The 24,401-nt window shown below is 42.5% G+C and overlaps 1 protein-coding gene across 3 annotated transcripts in view; it reads right to left on the reverse strand.

The window, feature by feature from the left end:
- CC2D1B (coiled-coil and C2 domain containing 1B) overlaps positions 1–23,628 on the reverse strand; it is a 37,963-nt gene extending 14,335 nt beyond the window's left edge. For 2 of the 3 annotated variants that reach the window (XR_013840283.1, XM_079981896.1), the window contains exons 1-14: positions 23,515–23,628; positions 20,163–20,264; positions 16,281–16,413; positions 13,404–13,504; positions 11,606–11,722; positions 10,315–10,446; positions 8,656–8,962; positions 8,344–8,468; positions 6,802–6,877; positions 4,990–5,085; positions 3,288–3,418; positions 2,268–2,340; positions 1,494–1,618; positions 661–856 (exon numbers count right to left, since the gene is read on the reverse strand). Coding sequence is in view for 2 of the 3 variants with exons in the window: in XM_079981896.1 (XP_079838022.1) it covers positions 661–856; positions 1,494–1,618; positions 2,268–2,340; positions 3,288–3,418; positions 4,990–5,085; positions 6,802–6,877; positions 8,344–8,468; positions 8,656–8,962; positions 10,315–10,446; positions 11,606–11,722; positions 13,404–13,504; positions 16,281–16,413; positions 20,163–20,228 (1,678 nt within the window). In the remaining variant the exon portion in view is untranslated. Of the gene's footprint in view, positions 1–660; positions 857–1,493; positions 1,619–2,267; positions 2,341–3,287; positions 3,419–4,989; positions 5,086–6,801; positions 6,878–8,343; positions 8,469–8,655; positions 8,963–10,314; positions 10,447–11,605; positions 11,723–13,403; positions 13,505–16,280; positions 16,414–20,162; positions 20,265–23,282; positions 23,467–23,514 lie in introns of those variants that run through there. The other variant, XM_079981897.1, reaches the window with a different exon arrangement.
- Positions 23,629–24,401: the final 773 nt, after the last annotated feature.

A 24,401-nucleotide genomic window follows, 5' to 3' on the forward strand; every position in this document is an offset into this window, starting at 1 on the left:
GGATCTTTATGATGTCCTTTCCAGAGAGCACACACTAGCTCTTCCAAGCTCCTTAAAGTAAGAGAAAAAACAGACCCAGCCAAGAGGTAGTCCTGTTTTCTCAAATGCAAGCTTGCCATCTGCATCCAAGCTGTGCAAATGTGTGGCATGTCTCCACGGAACACTGTCAAGCATGTGTCATTGAACTGCTTAGGAGGAAGACAAAACACTGACTAGCTTGAACCAGTGCAAGTAGCAGTGCCCTGGTAGTTATCTTGATTACAGCAGGGGGTCTGTCTGTTATGTGCACATTTAAGTGGATAATTTGGGTCAGAATAGGAATCCGTATTAGTCACTCATTTGCTGTCCAGATTCTACATACCTTTCTATTCTACTGAAAGGGAGGGTTTGTTAACATCTTACGAGCACTCCAAACACAGCATTTCACAGCTCAGAAAATGAAAGGCCAACAAGGGCTTTGTCCCAAAGGCTTCTTCTGTTAAGCCTCACTGAACGTATTTCTTGCGTACCATTTTTGTCTTGTTCTATCCTCAGCGTGAACAACTGTTTCCCCCTTTTCCTTCCTAACATCCTTTAAGTATCTAAAATACATCACTTCCTAAGTCTTGCTTGATGTAAATAAAATAAATACAACTCTCAGCCAGCTCTTTGAGTCCTTACCAACTGGAGAGATGTGTTCAGTGGATGCAGATTTCTCTGGGGCTGCTACAGGGGTGGGTTGAGAAATATCTTTCTCTGGAGAGGTTTCTTCCGGGATTACAGCAGATGGCACAGTTATTGGCTGAACAACTTGCACTGGCTTCTTAGGCAGCTGAGTGGACTTCTTGGGAGCTGGAGCCTGTATGGAAGGCTCACCCTAGTGGGACCAGAAAGGAATTGAATGCAATGAGCAGGAAATTCAGATATAGGGCCCAAGATGAGGACGGATACTAAACAAATGGATCCCATTACAGCAGCCATCTGCTGTGGTGCTACAGAAGAGAGACCTTTTTTGTGCTAAAGGGATCAGAAAGTCATCTTAAGAGGCTGAAAAACTCCTTAATAACAGCACTGTAGTCATCATCACTAGGCCGTCTTCAACAAAATGGGTTATAGAGTGATTCATCATCTGAAGTCCTAGTGCAGAGTGTGGCTTAACAGGAGATGAGCTACTACTAGGTACCCTAACACAAAGTTTGTGAGTTAACCAGTTCAGCAGTTAGCATTAGGAAATTAAAGGGAATAAGCAGTTTTAACTACCAGAACTTCTGAGTTGTGGCCAATGCTAGTCCTACTCAGAGTAGACCCATTAAAAAGCATGAACATGACTAACCTGATGGGTTAAAAGGAATGGAAATGTTTCAGTGTATGTAATACTAGGTTAGTAAGATTTTTTTAAAAAAACAACAGCAGCAGCAATAGCAGCTTTTGAAATAGTTGGCTGTAACTTGTGTTTTAAAATGGTAAGAATATTCTTCTGCATCTGTAAGCAAACAGATTTTTAAGCAACACACCTCGTCTTCCTCCTCCTCTTCTTTATTCTCTTCCTCCTCCATCTTAACCAGCCTGTTAGCATTTTCAAGGACGGCAGCAACAGTATTGTCATCTGCAGGAGCCAGTCCAGGAATCGGAGGAAAACCTGAAAAGAAGAGAGAAGAAAAAAACCCAGAAGATAGCCTTAAAAATAAATGAAGATGAACACAACACACATTTATGAGGAGAACTACAGATTTAAAAAGTTGAAATGACAATTATCATTATACTCAGAAGATACAAGTTCTAAGAGTATTGAGCATGAACTCCAGCGGCTGCCCACAAAACGGATCACTGACACATTCAGGCCGAGGAGGAGGAGAAGTTTGGAAGCTTTCAATTTTAGTTAAATTGTTTGTGAACTGGGAGCTGTGTTTAACGCTAATTATGGTTAATTTCAACCAGCCAGCTCCTCAAACGGGTCATATGTTGTATGGTGCTGTTGCAACCCACCTTAGCTCAGGGGTCATGACCTGGTAGTGGGTCCCAACCCACCAGCTGAAAACCAACGAGCTAACTTGCAATTCAAGAGGCCCTCTGTGCTGTTATCGTGTAACTTCATGAAAGTTTACAGTCACAATAAGCAGTTTCATAGCACATTCTGTAGTGTTGTCATGGAGCCAAGCCAGTCTCCTGACAAGGCAGAGTAGGAGGGAGTCTCCTGAAGCATTTTTGGCAAATGTGCCAGGAGCAAAGCACTTACACGAGGGTATCTCACATTTCAACACACAGCCCTGACAGTGTTGCATACTTACCAGGGGGAACTGGTAGTTCACCAAAATTCACTTTCCTTCCTGCTTTATGGGCTCTTATGGCATCTTGGTATTGCTGTTAAGGAGAAAATTTGGTTAGAGAATACAGTCATCTGACAGGTTGTGGGGAGGGGGAGATAAATACTTATTTGTCACTCATTTGTTGTGTTTCCCTTTATGCCATAAGGATTAGAAAACATTTTAAGAGCACTCCAGGCAGAACATTTCATAGCTAGAAAAATGCAAACCTTCCTCCATGTACTGCATCTGTTGCTGGGCTTGCAGTACACAGATGCAACAACCCCTCCACATGGCTTTAAGAAAAGGGCTGAAATATTTGCCCCACGTTCTTAGTAAATGTGATGAAATGATGGTTAACATTATTCAGAGTTCAATTCTATATGTGTCTCCTCAGAAGTAAGTCTTTCTGAGTTTAATGCAGGCAAATTTGATAATGACATTCTCAGAGTGTAATGTGAAATATGTGATGCTGAAATTCACCACCCAACGAGCTTGTATTCCACAAGTCTAACAATTATTATTTTTATTTATCACATTTGTATACTGCCTGGTTATAGAGAAATGTTTTCGCCTGGCTCCCTAAGATATGTAATGAAGGCGCCAGGCGAGCTACCTGGGGAAAACATTCCAAAAGCAGGGAGTCACCACAGAAAAGGCCCGTTCTCATGTTGCCACCCTCCAGACCTCCTGTAGAGGGGCCTCAGATGACAATCATAAGGTCCAGGTTGGTTCATATGGTGAGAGGCCTTTAAATTACCATGGTCCTGAGCAGTTTAAGGCTTTAAAGGTCAAAGTCAGCACTTTGAAATGGGCCTGGAAACTAATTGGTAGCCAACACAGTCAGGTCTGGATGGGTGTAATACGTTCAAACAGGAGAAGATCCTCTCACTGCTGTTATATAATCAGTATCTTTTGTGATCTTATATCACAGCAGAGGCTCACAACAAAATGATTATAGCCAAGGGACTTTTGTGGTAGCACACAGAGCTGCTTCTTCTTTACCTTGGCTATCCTCTCGTGCATCCTGCTCTTCCGATCATCTCCATTTGCTTTGGCTTGAGCGGCTGCTGCTTTGTATTTCTCCAGCCTTTGCTGCAAAGCCTCCATCACTGTTTTTGGCTGAGGCAAGGGACCTTTAAAAGCATCCAAAGAACGTATCATATGAGCTCAGCCACAATATAGGCACCTGCTTCTCGCACTTTGACCTAGGGGAGGACAATGTCTTGTCTTCCAGGTGTCGCTGGACCACAACTTCTACTAGCCTTTAATACTGACCACACTGGTTGGAACTGGAGCCCAACACCTTCTGGAAGGTCAGTGGTTCCCCCATCAGTGCTTTAATCCATTCTCCTTTTCCCATTGACACAAACAGATGCAACAGTATTAAAAAAACAAAATGAAAAAATGCTTCTGGTGTTTGTGTCTCTCAAAGAAAGACACATTTTATTCTTGTCTGAAAGGTGTATGTTGCAATATATGGAAAGACAGGTTTATATATGCATATGTGTGTGTGTGTGTGTGGGTATGCTTGCGCTCTCTCTCGCTCTCTCTCTCTCTCTCTCTCTCTCTCTCTCTCTCTCTCTCTCTCACACACACACACACACTACAAAAAGAACACAGTACAAATACCTGCATACTATATATATATATATATATATATATATATAATTGGAATATTTCAAACAAGAAACTATGGTCCATCTATTTAAGATCATTCCCTGCCTTTTTCATATGTATAACCTATCAAAAAGTTGTAACCTATACTGTATATATATATATATTACCATGAAGTGTTGCTTGCTTACTTATTAAAAATTAACCGTTTACTCATTTGATTGTATACTTATTCAAAAATCAGAATTGCAAATTACCATTTTTTTTAAAAAAATTACCATTAAATTTCACCCAAGCATATGACTGATGCCGTATCTACCAAAAGCATATATAGACGAATATTGTTTCGTGTTCTGTCAGTCCAATAAGGAATGGATAAGCTTCATTTTTCAACAGAAGTATTGCTGCTCTGTCTAGTTTGCCTAATTAATATATGTTACCTAATTTGTTAAAGGTAAAGGTAAAGGTAAAGGTACCCCTGCCCGTACAGGCCAGTCGTGTCCGACTCTAGGGTTGTGCGCTCATCTCACTTAAGAGGCCGGGAGCCAGCGCTGTCCGAAGACACTTCCGAGTCACGTGGCCAGCGTGACGAAGCTGCTCTGGCGAGCCAGCACCAGCACCGCACACGGAAACGCCGTTTACCTTCCCGCTATAAAGCGGTACCTATTTATCTACTTGCACTTGGGGGTGCTTTCGAACTGCTAGGTGGGCAGGAGCTGGGACCGAAAGACGGGAGCTCACCCCGCCATGGGGATTCGAACCACCGACCATGCGATCGGCAAGTCCTAGGCACTGAGGTTTTACCCACAGCGCCACCCGTATCCCTTACCTAATTTGTTACCTGAACCTAATTAATATTTGTTAATTTAACTACTGAAGTGATATGCCAAATTTTAAGTAACCAGTCGTCCAATCTAGGTATTTCTCAGTTTCTCCAATTCTGCGCTACAATTTCACAGGCTGCACTTATATAGATTAGAAATGCTGGTCATACCTATTATACTGTAAGATCTGAGTTTCTAATCTATACAATACACCTCACAAGAGAGAGGCTTTGCTTTAAAACGCATCTAAGCCGAAGCTTTATTACCTTGACTGTCTGGTGCTGTCACAGGAAGGGTGGTTTCCACAGCTACAGATGGTGCCTGTTTTGAGGGAAGCTGTATCATTTCTGGACTTTCAAGGTCTGAAAATGTGGGTGTCAAGGAGAAAGAATTTAATGCATTTTATAAAAGGCACGGAAGCGTAGAGATACAAATTCTTCACTACAGTTACAACATAATTCAACAAGAGCCAAAGAAAATTTGGTACTGTAAAGAGAAGCTGTTTTTTCCAATGGGAACAAATGTCGCTCTAAGTCTGGGGTTGCCAGCATGCCACCCACAGGCACAATGGCACTGCCCTCCACTGCCATCATCATGGGGTGGCGAGGATGGTTACCTTTCCCTCTCTTGAAAAGTACAAAGTGATGAAGGAGGAAATTTGAAGAGAAGTTGTCCCTACTGCTTCTTTCAGCTCTATGTGCTTTTCAAGGCTCAGATTAGCACCTAAAGCAGCTGAACAGAGAGCAGAGCAACTGAGAGGATAGGAGAAGTATAGGTGAGTAACCTGGGAGACTAGGGAGAAAAAAATTAAGCTGCTAGGCAAAAGAAAATGGGGTGCCACAGGAGACAGAGAGAAGGGAAGAGGGAGGAAAGAAATTGCACGCCAGAGAGACAAAGGCAGTGTGGAGTGAGAGAGGGGAAGATAGGGAGAGAGAGAGGGATAAGCCTGACACACTGGATCCCGTAAAATGGAACCTCTTGAAATTGCATAAGCTTTTCACAGGATCCCACCCATGTCGCAACTGAAGCATTTAAAAAAATGACACTTTTCATTGTTGTGGCACAAAAGCTTTGATCCCAGGTATGGATTCTAATGGGGCCTCATACTTTTTAACATGAATTCCTTCAAATCCACCACCACCAAATCATAGATTCACAGAATTCACAGGAGGATTCTGTGATTTGTTAGCGGTTTTGTTGTCACCCTATTTGAAAATTACGGAAATCTAAGAGGATCTGTGTCTTGCACCAATGTTTTTGCAGTGTGGTTGTGATCTAAGAACACCAACACCTAACTCCCACAATTCCACTGTTAGAATAACTACCAAATACACTAACGCTTCCTCCAACTCCTTTACATATTTGTTAGCTGTCCAAGCAGTTCCAGTTCTCAGTAAATAGGGACAACCACTCAACTAATTTTATGTCATTAATTCCAAATCCTAGAAACGTAGAAACATCCCAAACAAAATCAGTTTAAAATTCAGTTTACGTAATAGCACGGGCATGAAACTGATGTTTATAAGTAATTGCAACCAGGAAAAAGAAAAGGTGGAGTCACATAACACTAAAACAGTACATAGCAAATGCATTCTCTCAGGCGCAAGATATTGCACTTTGGACTGCTCAGAAACACAGTATCCCTTCAGCAGACACTTAACCTTAAGCAGAGACATGCAGGGGGCAAATGAAGATGCATTCGCTGAAAAAAAAAATCCACACAAAGAGACATCAGTGGGAACAGAAAATAGGATATTTCAATTTCAAAATATGGAGAATACCTGGTTTTGAAAAATAAAACAAATGACTGCAAAGTTACTTAAGACAGAAAAAAAAATCATCATGCAATACATTATATTAGATAGATTCACTTGCTTCTTTTTAATAATCTGGAAGCGAAAGCAGGATGCCATTAGAAAACTGAAACTATGAAAGTCTGACAGTTTCACAACATCACAGATCCTTTGCAGGGTTTCTACCGCAGGATATCTGAAGTCAGTGTGATAAACCTTCATCTTTTATCTGCAATTCAATGTATTCTAGTTACTGGAAAGATCATTTATCTCCTTTGCTCTTACCCTGTGGTGCTGGAGGCATATCCCTGAGGTCTACTGGCTGCCCACTGTCCAGTGCTTCCAGAACCAGGCTGAACTTCTACAACAAAAATGCAAAGCCAAAGGGTCTCTATGACATTGATCTCAACTTGGTTCACAGAATGGTGCTTCTGACCACAGAACTAGCACACACACAGTGGTAACTCGGGTTACGAACGTAATTCGTTCTGTAGGTCCGTTCTTAACCCAAAACTGTTCTTAACCTGAGGTGTGCTTTCGCTAATAGGGCCTCCCACTGCCGCTGCTGCATGATTTCCGTTCTCATCCTGGGGCAAAGTTCACAACCCGAGGTACTACTTCCGGCTTAGTGGAGTTTGTAACCTGAAGTGTTTATAACCCGAAGCATTTGTAACCCGAGGTACCACTGTACAGCATCCCAGATACCCACTCTAATTGAAATTACTACTACTATTACTATTACTATTACTATTATTATTATTATTATTATTATTATTATTATTATTATTAACATTTGTATACCACCATTGATCCAAAGATCACAGGGTGGTTCACAACATAAAAAAACCAAAACAAGAACCCAAAACACGTAATAAGAACAAGAACAAACCAACAACCTCCCTCCCACAAACACATTTAAAAAGACATAGATTGTTAACCAGCCAAAGGCCTGGTTATAGAGAAATGTTTTCATCTGGTACCTAAAGATATGTAATGAAGGCGCCAGGCAAGCTTCCCTAAGGAGAGCACTCCACAAACAGGGAGCCACCACAGAAAAGGTCCATTCTCTGGACCTCCCATAGGAGAGGCATTCTCAAATTTCTAGCCATTGAACAACTTGAATTGAATCAGAGAACCTCTGTTTAGGATTCAAAAATAAGAAGGGATGAGATGTGGATTCCAGATGCTAGCAAGATGCACTCCTGCGACCCTAAGTCCCCACTTTCTCTTTTTGATGGATGTATCCTTCATTCAGTCCCCAGCACATGCACAAATCACCTCATTCCCCTTCAACACTCTTATATGCAGGTAGATACAGTTCTTTTAGATCTCTATCAATATTTAGCTTGCATAGATTTATTTATCTGGTCAAAGAATGTAGATTTTCCTAGTGCAATTCTGCTTTAGGGATCCTGACACAAGAAAGCTAGAGAACTGTGACTTTCACTCTGAAAAGAAAGGAACAGGGAGCTGGTCCATATGTTACATTTACCATGAGATCAGTTAGTTCATGGTGATTTCCCCATTACACAGCCATATTACAAAGCAGAATTTACTGCGTGAGTCAGGGCCATTATACAGAGTTGCCTCTTTTCCAATTCAGCTCCATGGTGACCCACTGGAAGAGGTTGGAAAACTCAATATGCCGTGGCTCCAACTCATGTACGCCTGGGGTTGGAAGTTTGCCACGGGGGTGCAAATCCCCACAGTGAAAGTAACATATACGTTTACCCACAGAAAAAGAAATATTCTAGAGAATCCTCAAGATCATCAACACCAATTATGGTTTGCAGAAACCTGCTTTAGCTTGAAATAATGACGCCTCACCTTCCCAGTCCTCATGTACTCTTTTGCCTTCTCAAGATCGCCTTTCTGTTTAGCTTTGAGCGCTGCTAGTTTGTACTCCTTCTCTCTTGTCACAAGCAGTGCTCGTGTGCCAAGGTCTGGGGAATCTGAACAAGACAACAAAACATAAAAACACCTACTATATAGCCAATAAAACATCTACTATAAACACCATGAGGACCATAGTTCCTTAGGTACCTGGGTCCACCACCCATCCACCCTATGAAAGAAACAAGCAGAAAAGTGGCACTTTTGTGTGCATATGCAGAATAGGGCCACACTCAAACTACTTACTGTTTTCAGAAGTGCTGCTTGTTCCCAGAACACCTGAATCTGCATCCTGGCTCTGGAGATCAGGTGTGCTCACAGATAGCTCCGGATCGCTGGGGTTCTTTAATTCATGGTCTGTAGTAGAGCCTTCATTTTCCTCCCCTTCAGGAACAGTTATTTCATCTTGGCTGCCTGAGTTTTTAGGCAAGTCATTCAAAGGCACGGCTTGTGGAGTTGTGGCAGAGCTCTTCCCGGATGCTACAGGTGGTGGCATTTCTTCCTCATTCACTTTTTTCCCTTTCTTCACTGCAGTCAGCATGGTTTCCAATGCCTAGTAGTGATTGAGTAGCGTTTTCAATTACCCAGCATAGATTAAATACTTATCCCCTATATGACCATTCCAATCAAGCTGTGTCTTTCATTTGTTGACCCATGTAGTCTCCCATCCAGGTGTTCAACTCATCCAGATCAGTTTAGCTACAGCAAGATGATGGCGTCATGTACCTTCAGGCTATACCTGGGATCTCTTAGGTGCCTGGAATCTCACACTCTACAGCCTTCTTGGGAACTGCAGCATTTTGCAATGTTCCGAGATCAATGAAACACTCCCAACCCCCACACACAAAATGATAAAACTCTGTCATATTCTGGGTTACAACTTCCATCAGTTCCAACCAGCATGGCCAGTGTCATGGATGATGGGAGCTGTAGTGCTATAAAGCTTTGCAATTCATCTTCCACTGGACTGTGCAAAGACTCTACAACGCGACTTTAAACTATATGGGAGAATGCAGTAACTTTCTGACAATACCCATGCATCAAAACAGGAAGAGAAACTGTACCCATTTTGCTGAATTTCAAGTCTTAATGATAAATAAATGAACTTTTCTGCTTTCTTCTGAAGCACAGGCACAGAAAATCTACACACAAAATTATGTCCATCCAACCAAGTGACTAGAAAACCCCAACTCCAACAAAAAAATATCTAATGTAGGAATGCTACACATTTCAATTAGTGATCTCTAGCTGAGAATCCTCACACACCCTCTTGAATCTTCAACTCTACCAATAATTAAACCTGCAAGACCAATATTTAGATTTCCCCCTGCCTCCAGGTATTTATTGAATAAAAGATTTCACCTGATTTTCCCTTAACATAAATACCCTGCCCGCTGGAGCCAATAGCTTTTAAAATCAGTTCTATTTTGTGTGTTATATGGTAGCTATCTCTAATATCTAGAGTCTGTAAGAAAAGTTTCCATTTGAATGAACTGCTGCTTGGGAATGAGTGCTAGTGTATGAAACTGTAATGATTACAATTACAATTACAACAACAGCAACAGCAACAGCAACAAGTCTAGAGAAGATAAAACAACCTCAATTAAACTCCCACCTACTAAAGCTGTAAAAAAGAGAGAGAACCTCATCCAGATTAATGTCATGATATCATACTAAAGAAGCATTAATGAATGTTTAATTTAACCTAGGCAATTCTGTCTATACAAAGATTTTAGACAGAACAAGACTAGCACTCATTTACAAAAGTGAAAAAAATGAATGCTACGCCTCTGTTCTTTCCTGCATACATCTTTGCACTGAATTAATGGCTGATACTCATAGCCTGTTTTGAACAGCATTTTTCCTTCTCTGCTAAAAGGATGAGAATCTGTGGTCCCAACATACCTTCAGGCCCCGTTCATACCGTCGCACTTTGGAACTCTCGCCGGCTTCCTTTGCGTTGAGTATAGCTGCCTTATAGTTGACTATTCTTTCTTCTATTGTTTGTTGCAGTCCACTGGAAACAGCAGGCGCCATCTCAAAGAAGATAAAGGAAATGAGACCAAAAAAGATGACAAGTATTCTGCCCACCAGAATTGAACTCTAAATCAGACATTCAAGTATCAGGGGCGGGAGAGAACCACATTCTCTGGAACATGCACACCTAGGACTCAAGGCATAAGAGGCTGAGCCACCTCCCTTGAACAGATGAGTGTCTGTTCTTCTGCAAAAATTCCACAAGTCACCTCTCGGCTTTCTGCCAAAGCAGCAGCAGAGAAGTGGGTGGGTGGAACACCTCAGGAAACATTCACAGCCACTGGGCATATTTAGTCGGAAGGTCTTCGTCATTTCAGACAGAGACTGACTGCAAAGTTATTTTGAAGTATTGAAAATGTTTTCTCTATTCTGCTGTGAGCTCTCTAACGGTTTTCTTCAACTTGTTTGCTTACAAAGTTCTCTCCTTCCGCAGGGGGGATGGAAAAATCATCAGACAAATGCTACAAATTCAAGAGACTAGAAATGCCACTAGCACTTATTCACTTTACAAATACACTGCCAAGAAGCTGCCAATGTTAAGTAAATATCGGCAGCACTGCTCATCAAACCTAACTCTAACGGAACAGAGAAAACTCACAGAATGTGTTCAAAGGGAAGAGGCAACCAAACACAAGCCCTAAACACAACTCCAGCCAAGGAGAATGTCCTGAGGTGGTTTTGTTCAATCCTACACCGTCTATGTAGGAGGAGTGGGAAACTCACTTGAACTCACTTGGCCCTCCAGATGTTGTTGAGCTTAAGGTTTCCATCATAACTGACCACAGACCATTCTGGTTGGGACTGATGGAAGTTGGGGGTTCAGCAACCTCTGGAGGCTCACAGGTTCTCCATCCCTTGTCTACAGCCTGACTGACTACGCTGTTAAAATCAGCTGTCTCCAGGAGCCCAGGTCACAGCCATTGTCTTCGCTCAGTTGCCTGCATCACATTCTCACTTTCAAGGTTCTAACCAACTTCCAAATTCACTTTGAATGAAAGCTAAACACTTTGCTATATTCCCAGTACAGAGGGCAGATTGTTGTTGTTTTTAACCCCCCACCCCCCCCAAAAAATGCAGTGCAATTCATACACTGAAGGGCTTGACCTTTACATTCCTTAAAATCCAGTTTTCCAGGCTCAAAGCAAAAGCTTTCATTTACCTGTGTTGGTAGATCGCTGGGCTCCTCTGCGGCTACAGAAGACTCTTCTATTGTTTCCGTCTCACATTCACCGCTTCCTCCTCCGTCTTCCTCTCCCAGGACTTCCTGCAACTCTGCCTAGAGCATGAAACAGTGCAATTGTTGCTAAAGAAGAGCTACTTCTATTTTGAGCACTGCATTAAAATGAGCCACGGGGTACTTTCCACTGCTATCATTCAAAGGTGGGGCCCGGAAATCTCTTACTTAGAATCAAAGAGCATTCTTCTTATGCCAAAACAACTGCACTTTTTTCTTTACAAAAATTCACTGTTGTATGTGAATAAGGCTGCCTCATTTATGTTCCTCTGTGGCAGCTTTCTATCAGAGATTAAAAGCTTCATGTAAAACCTACATGCTGTCCAAGTGATGCACCACATTTTAGCTAATTTGAATTGGCAGCAAAATAATTCCAGTTAAACCTCTTATATGTGTGTGGTTTAGGATGGGTAGAATTGTGCTGTGATTTGTAAACTTCCTGTATGCCTTTTAAGGGCCCCTTAGGCAACCAGGAACTTGCACGGTTCTGAAGAACACACATCTATGAAGAACTCTAGAGCCTGTAAAGCAAACAAAAGCCACAATCTTGCATACAATTATGTCCCAGTGAAGTCCTATGGGACTTAACCAAGCACAATTGTATTTTATATTTCATAATGTTATTTAGATACTACTTGACTGTTAAAACAAAACAAAACCTCAAAGTGTTTTTTGTACACAAGATTGTAGTAAAAGTTCTTATATACCAGCCTTCCTGATATGCCTGAATCCCAAATCTGGAAACTCCAAAAACTGCAGTTGTTGAGAGAAAACACTTTTCAAGAGGCCTTAATGATGTTCCAGTGAATATGACATCATATTCATTTGATTAAGATTTCCTCCTGCCTCTCCCAGCCTTGTATTAAAGAATATGGAAATGATTTTAATATAAGGATCATGTGTGATAGGACACAATCACTTTAGGGGGTGCAAAGCAGTTCTAAAAACAACTTCCAAGAGAAATACCACATTGGCCTGAATATAAGCCTCACTTTTTTTCCAAATTCTGACCATGTAAAGCTAAAGTGTGGCTTATCTTTGCGATCTTACAAAAATTGGCTTTTACAATATTGCTGCTGAAACAGACATGTGGTAAAACGGAACGGGTGTGAGTGCCTGCATAATTTTAAGGGAGCGGTTTATATTTGGGTATTATATTCAGGTATTTCTCCCCCCCCCCATGAATTTTAAAGGTGTGGCTTATATTCGGGTGCGGCTTATATTCAGGCCAATACGGTAGTAAATTTTCAGCCTTATTTCCCAGGATCCTTAAGAAACCTGTGTGAGTGGGTCTTGGTGCACATGAAGTTCATCAGTAGTACTGCCAGATGCTACTATCTCTTCAAACATTATGGAAAAACTTCTAAATTTAATTCACCTGCAGCCCAGTTCAAACCTCAGGAATGTCACAATTTCTTTTCCAGACAAGTTTCTTCTTTCCCCTCTGGCAGCTACAACAGACACCACTTCTACTCCAGCCTGAGGAAACAGAGCCAGTACCAAGCAGGAAAGGTGATACCGACACACCTGCCGTTGCTCTCTGGAAAATTCTGAGCTTTAATGGTTACAGCCAATTACTAGGAAGAACTGCTTGCACCTCCCTTTCAGTGTTCCAGACCCACAAGAATTTGGAGTGTTATCACATGCAGTCTTTCCTATAAGGGGACGATGCCTCTTCCTTTACACCAAGAAAAACAGCCTTGCAACGGAATCCCATATATACCAAAAGTTCGGTATCTTCTTCCAGACCTTCATCATCATCTTCATCCAAGTCCTTCATGCACTCAGCGGCCATCTTTTCAATATGACCCATAGGCAGGGGAACTGGAGAAGACAATTAAAAAGGAGATCCTAAGGGAGGAACCCTAAGGTTCAGACAATCAATTACTGTGACCCTAACATTGTGGCAGGTTTTTAAAAGACTTTTCTTCATCTTGGCCACTTTGTTGATTTTAGCCATTAAAAGACATTAAGTAGTTATAACTAAACTATCACGTTGTTTTCCTTCTTTATGTAGGGATCATGAAACTGGTGACTGTGGGTATCAAGTTTGTGGACTTCATGTTGTTGTTGTTGTTGTTGTTGTTGTTGTTGTGTATTTTGTTTCAGGGTGCAAGGAGAGAAATTGCTTCCCCCCACCCACAATTGCAGATACTTCCTTCTCCCATGGGGGGGTTTTCTGAAGGGGTGGGTGGGTGGGTGAGTGAAACATGGTCATTCGAGGAATGTTAACTGTTGTTATTACACAGCAGTAGAATGGTTGAATTTGAGTACATAATCAATATTGTATGATGTGGTGAGGAATGGCTGTTCTCTCTTAAATTTTCTGTTAAACTATGTGCACTGTGGCAGGCAAGTTGTGACTGGCACCCAAAACACTCTTCCAAAATTCAAAAGGTGCCCACTGGTCCAAAAAGGTTGGCAACCCCTGTTCTCTACCAATCCTATGCTATTATAGGAAACAAAGTCTCAACGGTCAATTTAGGAAATAAACCTGGCCAACAAAAACACATCTTCAGCAAACCAGGCCTAAACCTCCCCCCAAAACCAAGAGTCTTTGAAAATGAAAGTAAACTTGGCATCAATCTTACTATCGGATGGGAGGGGAGGAGGAAGGAGGAGGGGGGTGTACATGCCTGACACGAGGCTCGCTTGTGTAGCACTAAAACCTGTGATCTCTGGTTTGTCAGGGTGAAAGAGAAACCAAATGCTGTGAGAGAAGCAAAGCAGAGCGTGCAATGGACGTATTCTAGGTTGTGCTAAACCATGGGTTAGTGTTCTGTATGAACCAGCCTATTGTGTAGCACAGTGATCTTTCAAAGTTTTCATCCAGAAGCACAAAGATACATGGCCACACAATGTTATTTTGACTTAGACCTAATCTTCCAAGCAGAATTCCAAGCAATACTGGATCTCTGTATTGCATGCAACAATGTCAAAATGCAACTTGTGGAGGACTACATCCACGCTAACCTTGTGGTACCTTGCCTAAGGAATTTGTTTGTCTTTCTCAACTCCATCTTCTGCCCTCGTTATACCACCTGCAGGATAGGATGGCGGAGTGATTATACACAGGTTGTTGTTGTTGCTTTTTAAAAGCGATCATCATTTATGAGGCACTTTTGATGTGAAAAGTGCACTACGGGTTAGGCCTTTTTTGTCTCCACCAGAAGCCTGGGACACAGGGACTTTATGGTCCTTCTACAAATGGGGAATGCAGGAGAGTAAAAAACTAACAATACCTTTGGCTGAGCAGGGATATAAAACCTGGTCCTCAACAATCTATTTTCTAGCCCAATGACTCTGCTGAATGATCACTATTACATCATTTCAGTGTCAGTCCACTCCTCTTCTGTTATCTTTTAAACTCTCAGTCATGAGTCTTAAAGTTTGTATATACAGCTCATCCCCTCCCACTTTTGTATCATCATCGCCTTCATCATGCTCAGCCATCTGCCCAATTTTCTTTCTCAACTGCTCTATTTGACTCCAATTGCTCACTTCACTGTTTGTTACTATAGCTTCCACACCAATTTCAGCCTGTCTCATTCTGCATCACTACAGAAGTATAAAATTAAAACAGCAAGGAAGGCAAGCAAGGAGATATAAAAGTCCAACATCATATGCTCTCCTGCATGCGCATATATATATATATATATATATATATATATAAAACTTGAATTACTGTTTAACAATAAGTGGTCTTTGTTTTAAGGCTGGTTAGTCTTTACTCCCTTCTTAGCCTTTTTCACATGATAAAGCTGGTTTACCTTTGTTTTTAAAAACTGAATTTGTTTGTACTCTTCTATGTTTGTTTGTATTATTCTATGCTTAAGCTTTACTTCTGTTTTACACTTAGCTGTTACACGTCATCAAAAGAACTTGTATTACTAGAAACCCGGCAAAAGTAAGTAAATAAGTAAATAAATAAGAACATCTGATTGTACTGTCACAATAACATGTAACAACATATGCATCGTAATTCTTCAGGTTACCAATTTCCACCGTGTCTGAACAAGAGTAGCTTTATTTTCTCATTCTGATTGGCTCCCTACAGATCCAGTTACAAAAGTAGGCTGCAACCCCCCTCAAAGGGGTTTACTTTTCAGCAGACAGGTATACCAAAGGTGGGAAAATTAAGGTCCAGGGGTCAAATACAGCCCTCAGGACTCTCCCCAGGCCACAACCTTTACTGACCCTCCTCAGGGGCTTTTGATTGGCTGGAATGCATCCTTGAACTGTGATAACGCCTCTTGTTTACCTGGAAGGGGGGGGGGACTGGGGGCAGGGCAGGTAGAAACCTCTGTCTTTTGCATGGTTGAATGTACTCTATAAAGTTCAGAGTTACACCTGTTGCTCCATTCATTTTTGCCTCTGGTTCCACCCACCACCCTAGAAGACTGCCTATGAGGAAATGGAGCTCGCAGGCTGCGAAAGGTTCCCCATCCCTGATATATAGGATTGTACGGTACTGCAAAAAAATAAATAAATCCATCTTGTGTATGGGCTCTTAATTATCAGTTGCCTTGCAAAGGCAAAAAGTACAAATGCAACCTCTAATTACCTTAAACAATTCAAAGTTTCCAGTGCACATGCTTACTTTTTCCTTTGGGTTTTGTTTTCCCAGCAGGCAAGTTCTCTCCAGTGAGAGCAGCTAGTTCTGCTTCTAGGTCCCCGTCATCCTCCAGGTCTAGCATCATCTCTTCAGGATTGAACTCTACGAAAAGTCCCAGCTGATGCCAAAAGAGAAACCAGCTCAGTGAGGAGGCTTAAGACAACTGCCATATAATCTCCATGTTACTTACAATGGTCATTCATCAGAAAGACCAGCACAGGTGTTGTTTGCTCTGAACCAAGGCTTTGTTAACTTCTCTGCCCTGGCCTCAGCCCTAGATTATAAAAATGAAGATCACCTGCCTAGAGATTTGTTAAGATTTCCAGATCACATGAGCTCTACACTGATGTTGTCATGCTGACAAACTGAAGCTACCAAATTCTAGTTTGAAGAAAAAGCTTAAGTTACGTGCCAAGATTACGTTTACAATATTATGCAAAATTAGGTAAACTTTATGTTTCCCCCCCAAAATATATATGCATTTTAAACCTTGATGTGTTCTTTACAACCAGCCAAAATTCAGAAAGGATATAAACAATTGAATTACAGTACAAACATAAACACAACTGACATTACTGGAGTTAAGAGTTAAAACATAGAATTGATATTACAGCCAAAACATAGATGTAAATAAACACACAAGATTATACACAGATTTTAATAAGAAGCTTTGAAAATAAATATATGTAAACCTTTGTATTCTTTATCCATTACATTTATTACACTGTAATTTTGCTCTGAGGAGCTCAGGGTGGTGTACATAATTTCACTTTCAACATTTAGCCTCACAAAAACCCTGGGAATCAGGTTAGGCTGAGATATAGTGATTGGCCCAGAAAGCTTCATGGCTGAGGGGTAGTTTGAATCTTGTCCAACACTCTGATTAGAACTGGCTCTCAGTTGGAATGCTTTTTTCTTGGTAGAATTGGATTTTTGGTTGTTGTTAAGTATGAATCTGTTCGGAAAAGAACAGTGTACCAATAAGGAAAGTCATACGTGTTAGGAAATTGCATTTTTTGGTCGTGGGAGAAGGGAGGAGTATTTATTTACTGGACAAAATGAATATACCACTTGATTGCAAGAAAAGCTCTAAGCAGTTTACAAAAACATAAAACATTAAAATTCTCACACACAAAAATGTATGTTTTAAAATCTGAAAGCTGAAGGGTTAAAACCCATAGCAGCTAAAAACTGATAAAACACATATAACTTCTACATGTGCAGACAGGCATCTCTGAACAAAAATGTTAAAAGCAGGTGGTGAAAAGAATACAGGGAAGGCACTTGTATGGTGTCGACAGCCAATAAGCTCCAAAGTGTAGGTGCTGACGCACTAAAATATCTATTTGTTATGTGGCCCCTGTAACAGTGCCCGTTAATAATCCTAGCTCAGTGGCTTTCAGATCCCTGGGTTTGCTCTGAAGTTCATCAAGTGTTCCATGATGAGAAGATCAGTAATGTAACACAAGCTCCTGTGAAAGACAGTTTGCCCACCAACATCTACCTTTGCTTGCAATAGTCAGGAATGGGGAATGTTGGATATACTCTCAAACAGTAAGGCCCTGCTGATCTCGCAAGTTCTATGAGTGAATTGAGGGTGTGCTTTCCTTTAGTCTACGACAGAACCCACAAAAACTGAAAAAACAAGATCTGTTTCCTTGATTTGATGCTGCTGTGTCATAGCGCTCCCATTTAACTTGTGAAAGCTAACGAAAACACATACCACAGTGGTTAACAACCAAACAAAAAGTTGGTTGTTGCCTGTTTCCTACCTGTCAACATAAGGAAGTTGCATTCATTATTATTCTTTTAAAAATCATCTAGTACCAAGCCATCTTGCAAACAGATTCTCTGCAGGCTTGCTCTGACTTACTCTGGAAAACACAGAAGAGTATATCCCTATTTGGGTGCTGACCCACATCACATAAGGAGGGAGAAGAGGAAGACACTCACTGGCCTTGTCCAAATCATTACATCCTCACTTCCCGGCTTCACTGCTGTGCATGCATTGAAGTAAGTAAGTCTGTAGGGCCAGTATGGTGTAGTGGTTAAAGCACTGGACCAGGACCTGGGAGACCAGAGTTCAATTCCCTGCTCAGCCATGAAGCTCAATGGGTGAATGTGGGCCAGTTTCAGTATTTCAGCACAACCTACCTCACAGGGTTGTTGTGCAGATAACATGGGAAGCAAGAGAAGGATGTATACCACCTTGAGCTCCTTGGAGAAAATGTGGGATATAAAAATATAACAATAAAAATAAATCCTGAAGCAGGTAGCCTGCCCTATTCATACCAGCTCCCAATGCAATTTCCAGTCATGGCAGTGCACAGTTCTAAATCGTTGGTTTGCTTTTGGCACTTCTACCCTGCAGCACTGCTTCCCTCTTGTTTTCTAATCAGTGTTTTGAAACCCTCTGACTCGTGAAGGGTTCAGATCTTGCAACTGGCTTGAAAATGTGACACTTTCATAAGGATCACATTCTAGAGAAACAAGACCTGTTCTCTCTTCCATAAGGCTAGGCTGGCTAGCAAGTTTGGAAAGTTTTGCTTTCCTTCTGCAGCATGCAATGTCTCCTACTTGCACGGATGAGTTTGTTCAGCTAGCACTTTTCTAAACCATACGTGTTCTTTGATCATGGCACATAGTGTCCTGGGTGCATAAGCCAATCTGTGGGAAACTGGCAGATCCTGTTTCATAGAGGAGGTTGCCCTGGGCAGCATTGTGGCACCTCTCAGCTCTGATTCCATATGTATTTGCTTTTAAGTACTAACTACTTTTGCCCTCTTCATTTATTATATGAACACTCGTACCTAAGTTACCTGTTAGGCCTGAGTGATATATCGCAGAGGAGCAAACTGTGATGTCAGCATCACTCAGTGGTATATCGGTGGTGAAACTACCACCGGTCCTGAGTCCCTTTGCTACCAGCATCTGCTAGAGTTCCTTCCTCCAGTGGCTCTGCTAGCAGAGGGACTCAAGAGCGGTGGTGATTTCACCAGTGACATATCGCTGAGTGAAACCACCACTGCACTCTGCGAGGCGCCGAAACAGCTTGTTCCTCCCTCTGTATCTTTAAACTGCTTGACTGAGGAGTGTGCAGTTGCCCTAACCTCAGCTGAGCAGTTTAAGGAGCCCCCAGCCTGGTGCTGGCTCCCGTGAGCCGGCGGTGGGGTGGGGGCTCCGTGAAACCACTTAGCTGAGGGGAGTGCAGTTGCCGCTGATATCGCACAGCTCTATTACCTGTAACATGCAACAGCAACACTTATTTAGCTTGTGGAGGCAATCGCCTGGCACTACCAGCAAGACTTATGACAACGGAGAAGGAAACCAAGTTTGTTCAGTAGGTGTCAAGCGTTCCAACTTTCTGTTTGCTTCTCTCAAAGGGCTGCTGCTTGCTCCTTAAACTACCCTGCATCTTAATGTTTCCCCAGCATCCAAGAGCTGGCAGGAAATTCTGATGGGAACTTAAAAGGCTAATCAGACAATGACTCATCAGGTCACAAGGCACAGACTTCAAGGATAAAGCACCTAGCAGAGGTAGAGTTTTTCGTAAGAAGTATTGGCTGGACATCTGTCAGATCTGGTTTAATTCTAAGAAAGCCTACCATTGCAAAGTACAGGATAGATGAGATACTTGTATAATTCAAGTCTTTCTGGAGCAAAATCTGCACGTGAATTCCTGATGCAACTCAAATATGGGTAATCAAAGGCACTGCTTTTCTATTCTTACAGATACAAAAGTACAATACACTCCAAAGAATCATTGAATCGTAGTAACATAACAACTTGTGCTAAGCAAATGGACTTAAAGTTTAAACTGTTCTAACAAGTGCATACAGAACTGGGGAAAGACATGTATATATATACCTGTTTTGCAGCAGCAGCTGCCTGACCTTTCACCTGGGGGCTTTTCTTGGGTCTTCTGCCAAGCATCTTGGCTTATGGTTTTGCTGAGTCCACAAAAGTTACCTACAGACAATAATGCCCAAACATAACAGACAAGAACAGCATTCTCAATTAGAACATGGAAACTACCTTGACTGGAAACAAGGCCAAAAAGATACAAGCTTGGTATTAAGGTAACTTGCCACTGTGGATTTCTACATGTCGATCCCATTATATTTTACAAAATGTATGGAAAAAAACTTTAATTAAAAAAAAAATGATACCAGCTTGTTGCCGTCATCTGCTAGCTATTATTCTAGCAGGCAGTTTGTCATTCTCTCCCACCCACCACTTTCCTATAGCCAATATATGAGTGGAAAAGCAGGTCACTTTGGCTTCTAGAAGATCTTTATTGCCTGAGCTTCCCTACCCCAAAATAGATGGAAACAAGTCACTGCTGCCATTTAGATTATGGCCACCCAACAGTTAATAAAATAAAATAATGAAGGGCACCCTTAATCTCAACATTGTCTACAAACCATATCCACTGAGCAGGAAGTCCTACAGTGGCACCTTGCTTTATGAACTTAATCTGTTCCAGAAGTCCGTTCTTAAACCAAAACCGTTCTTAAACTGAGGCCCGCTTTCCCTAATGAGGCCTCCCACCGCCGGTGCCCTTCCGTTCTTAGACGGAGGTAAAGTTCGGAAACCAGGACACTACTTCCAGTTTTGCGGAGTTTGTAAACCGAATCATTCTTAAACTGAGGTACCACTGTATTCCCAGATTTTTTGGGGGGTGGCAAGGACAGAAGTGGGGTTATAGCTCAATAGTAGCAGAGCACATTTTTTTGCATACATTTAGTACTGAGGTTCAATAATTCACTAATTCAAACCAGTTACATTTTTCTTCAAAATAAGAAATTTCCTCCCCAATGAGGGGATTAGTAAAAAGGAAGTTGAGAAGCAAAGTGAAGAGGGTCAAATCTCTTTAGAATGCTTTAGGTTGTTCAAAACCACCCCAACAGAAGCTCATTCAGAATGTATACCTCAAATCAAGGAAGTTGCCAAGAGGATGCTGAGGTGTGCAGAGTCAAGGAAGCCATCAAAGCAAGAAGGCTTCCTTTAGAAAATGGAACTCTTGTCCAAGAAAAGAACAAAAAGAAACACACACCTTGGAAAAAGAATTTCAAGTGGAAAGCATAGCATGCAAAAAGGAATGGAAGGAGCACATTGCTAAAAACAAAGACTAACTACGAGAAAAACACTGAAATGCATTAGTAGCAGGAGACTGGTTTATTATTATTATTATTATTATTATTATTATTATTATTATTATTATCCTGCATTCCCCCCTCCGCCCAGGACACAACTCAAGGCAGCTAAGGAAACAGCTTGACCTTTGTATGACAAAGGAGTCAAAGGTGTACTAAAGGAGGAAAATGAACAGTTCTCCTAGAAAGTGGAGCCCCCCAAGGATCACTATTGGATTCTGTGCTTTTTAACTTCTTCAGAGGAAGGTATGAACAGTGAGGTAGTCAAGTTTGCTGATGATACCAAATTGTTCAAGACTGTTAAAATTAGAAAGGATTGCAAGGAGCTCCAAAAGGATTTCTCCACACTGAGTATGTAGGCAGTAGAGTGGCAAATGCAAATCAATGTAAGTAACTGTAAAGTGAAGCACATTGGGACAAGAGAATCCTAATTTTACATATTTGTTAATGGAGTCTGAACTGGTGGTGACTGACCAGGAATGAGAGCCTGGGGTCATAGTGGGTAGCTCAACCCAGTGTGCAATATCTGTGAAAAATGTGAACTCCATGTTAGGGATCAATAGGAAAGGAAAATAAAAGTATGCCATTATACAAATCTATGGTGACACACACTTGGAATACTAAGTATAGTTCTAGTCACCTCATCTCAAAAACAGATATTGTAGAGCTGGAACAGATTCAGAAAAAGATAGCCAAAATTATCAAGAGGCTGGAGGAAGAAAGGTTACAACATTTAGGACATATTAGTTTAGAAAAAAAGGAGAGTAAGCTAGGATGTGATAGAGGTGCTTAAGTTTATGAATGTTGTGGAGAACGGGGATAGAGAAATGCCCCCCCCCCCCCGATAAATAATATTAGAACCCTAGGGACATCCAATGAAGTTTTTTGTTGGAAGATTAAGCACAGACCAAAATAAGCACTTCTTCACATAACACAGTTAAAACTATAGAATTCACTCCCACAAAATGTAGTAATGACCACAAACTTTGACGGCTTTGAAAGAGAATTAGGCAAATTCATGAATATGAGTGGCTACCAGACACAATGGCTATGTTCTACCTGTACTGTTGGAGGCAGTATATCTCTGAATACCAGTTGCTAGGAATCTCAAGGAGGGCGAGTGCTGTTACACTGAGACCCTGCTTGCAAACTTCCCACGGACATCTGGCTGGCCACTGCGAGAACAGGATGCTGGAGTAGATGGGTCTTTGGTCTGATCCAACAGGGCTCCCTATCCCAACATCTGCACTTAAGGAATCTCAGTGATGTGACCCAGCGCAAAGATCGACTCAGATGTGTAGGTGTGCCTTGATATTTACACTCTGAGATAGAGCAGATCCTCCTACAAAACTCCTGAGGCATGCCCTTTATTCCTAATTTCACATGCTTCACATGAGCTCTTGCATTCAAAACCAGTTCCAAGACTAATCTTGGCTCAAATTAAACTCTGCAGCTCAAGCAAAGGCGAGGGCCAGCGATATCCTCCTGCAAAGTTACTATTCCTTTGAGGCACCAATTGGGCTCAGCTGTGTTGACATGCCCCCTTCCCCGCTCCAGGACCATTAACTCCAAAGGACACCTTAATCGCCAGCGACTACATAAATGGCTTGCGTGTATGAAACGACCACCACAGATGCCCCCCGCCGCTACAACCAGCTGACAGCAAATGCAGGACGCTTCCACAAAGGCTGCTCAGGCGTTCAGTTACGAGTCGAATGGCGTGCCTGCATGTGTGAATGGACACCGCGCTGAGTCAAACAGAAAACTAGGCTCTTCAGCTCGCCAGTGATCACAAGACGCACACACACACACACACAACACATATACACACCCCTGTTTTCTAAGGGCTCAATCGCGCCAGAGAAGGCTAGGAAGAGGGAGGAGCTGGGTTATGCTCTGAGGCTCAGGTAGCAACAACCCTTTTCCACCGAGGAGGAGGAGGAGGAGGAGGAGGAGGAGGAACCACGGCAGCTGCCTCCCTACTCAGCCCTATCGCGGTGGGGACAGGGCTGCCCTACTATCCCTCCGGCCGAGACGGGCGGCGCCCGAAGGCACGATCTCACCTCCTGCCGCAGCCGACGGACTCCAGCGCAGCAGACAGGAAGCCGCGGACCCAGAGAGGAGAGAACTTTCCCCGCCTACTCCGACTCTGCTAGGGGCTGCACCAAGAGGCCCAGCAACGCGCAGGCGCGGAGGTTTATTTATTTATAAAAAGGGAGAGGCTAAAAGGGGTGGAGCTATGAGGCGGAAGGAGAGCCAGAGCGCGCGCGCGGGATACCCATGGCCGAGAGCCCAAGCGAACCCGCTGCAATCCAAATACGTACACCTGTGTTTAAAAATAAAGAAATTATACGACTGGTTCTGCCTTCACCCTACATAACTGGCTGGTTTTTGCACTTGTGTTTTCTTTTCCCACCAGAAAAATCTCTTGAACCTGCGGTCCCTCAAGTAAGAATCTAGTTTATTCATAAGCATTCCTATTAAAAAAGGTAAAGGTAAAGGTACCCCTGCCCGTAGGGGCCAGTCTTGACAGACTCTGGGGTTGTGCGCCCATCTCACTTAAGAGGCCAGGGGCCAGCGCTGTCCGGAGACACTTCCGGGTCACGTGGCCAGCGTGACATCGCTGCTCTGGCCAGAGCCAGAGCCAGAGCCGCACACGGAAACGCCGTTTACCTTCCCGCTGGTAAGCGGTCCCTATTTATCTACTTGCACCCGGAGGTGCTTTCGAACTGCTAGGTTGGCAGGCGCTGGGACCGAGCAGCAGGAGCGCACCCTGCCGCAGGGATTCGAACCACCGACCTTTCAATCGGCAAGCCCTAGGCGCTGAGGCTTTAACCCACAGCGCCACCTGCGTCCCTCAAGCATTCCTATTAATTCCCCCTTAACCAGCTTCCGTGAAATGCTACACGCGTCCACTCACGGGACTTTTGCCCAGGTAAAGCTGTGTGCA

This window comes from Podarcis cretensis (assembly GCF_951804945.1).
Source record: "Podarcis cretensis genome assembly, chromosome: 6".
Classification (NCBI taxonomy): Eukaryota; Metazoa; Chordata; class Lepidosauria; order Squamata; family Lacertidae; genus Podarcis; species Podarcis cretensis.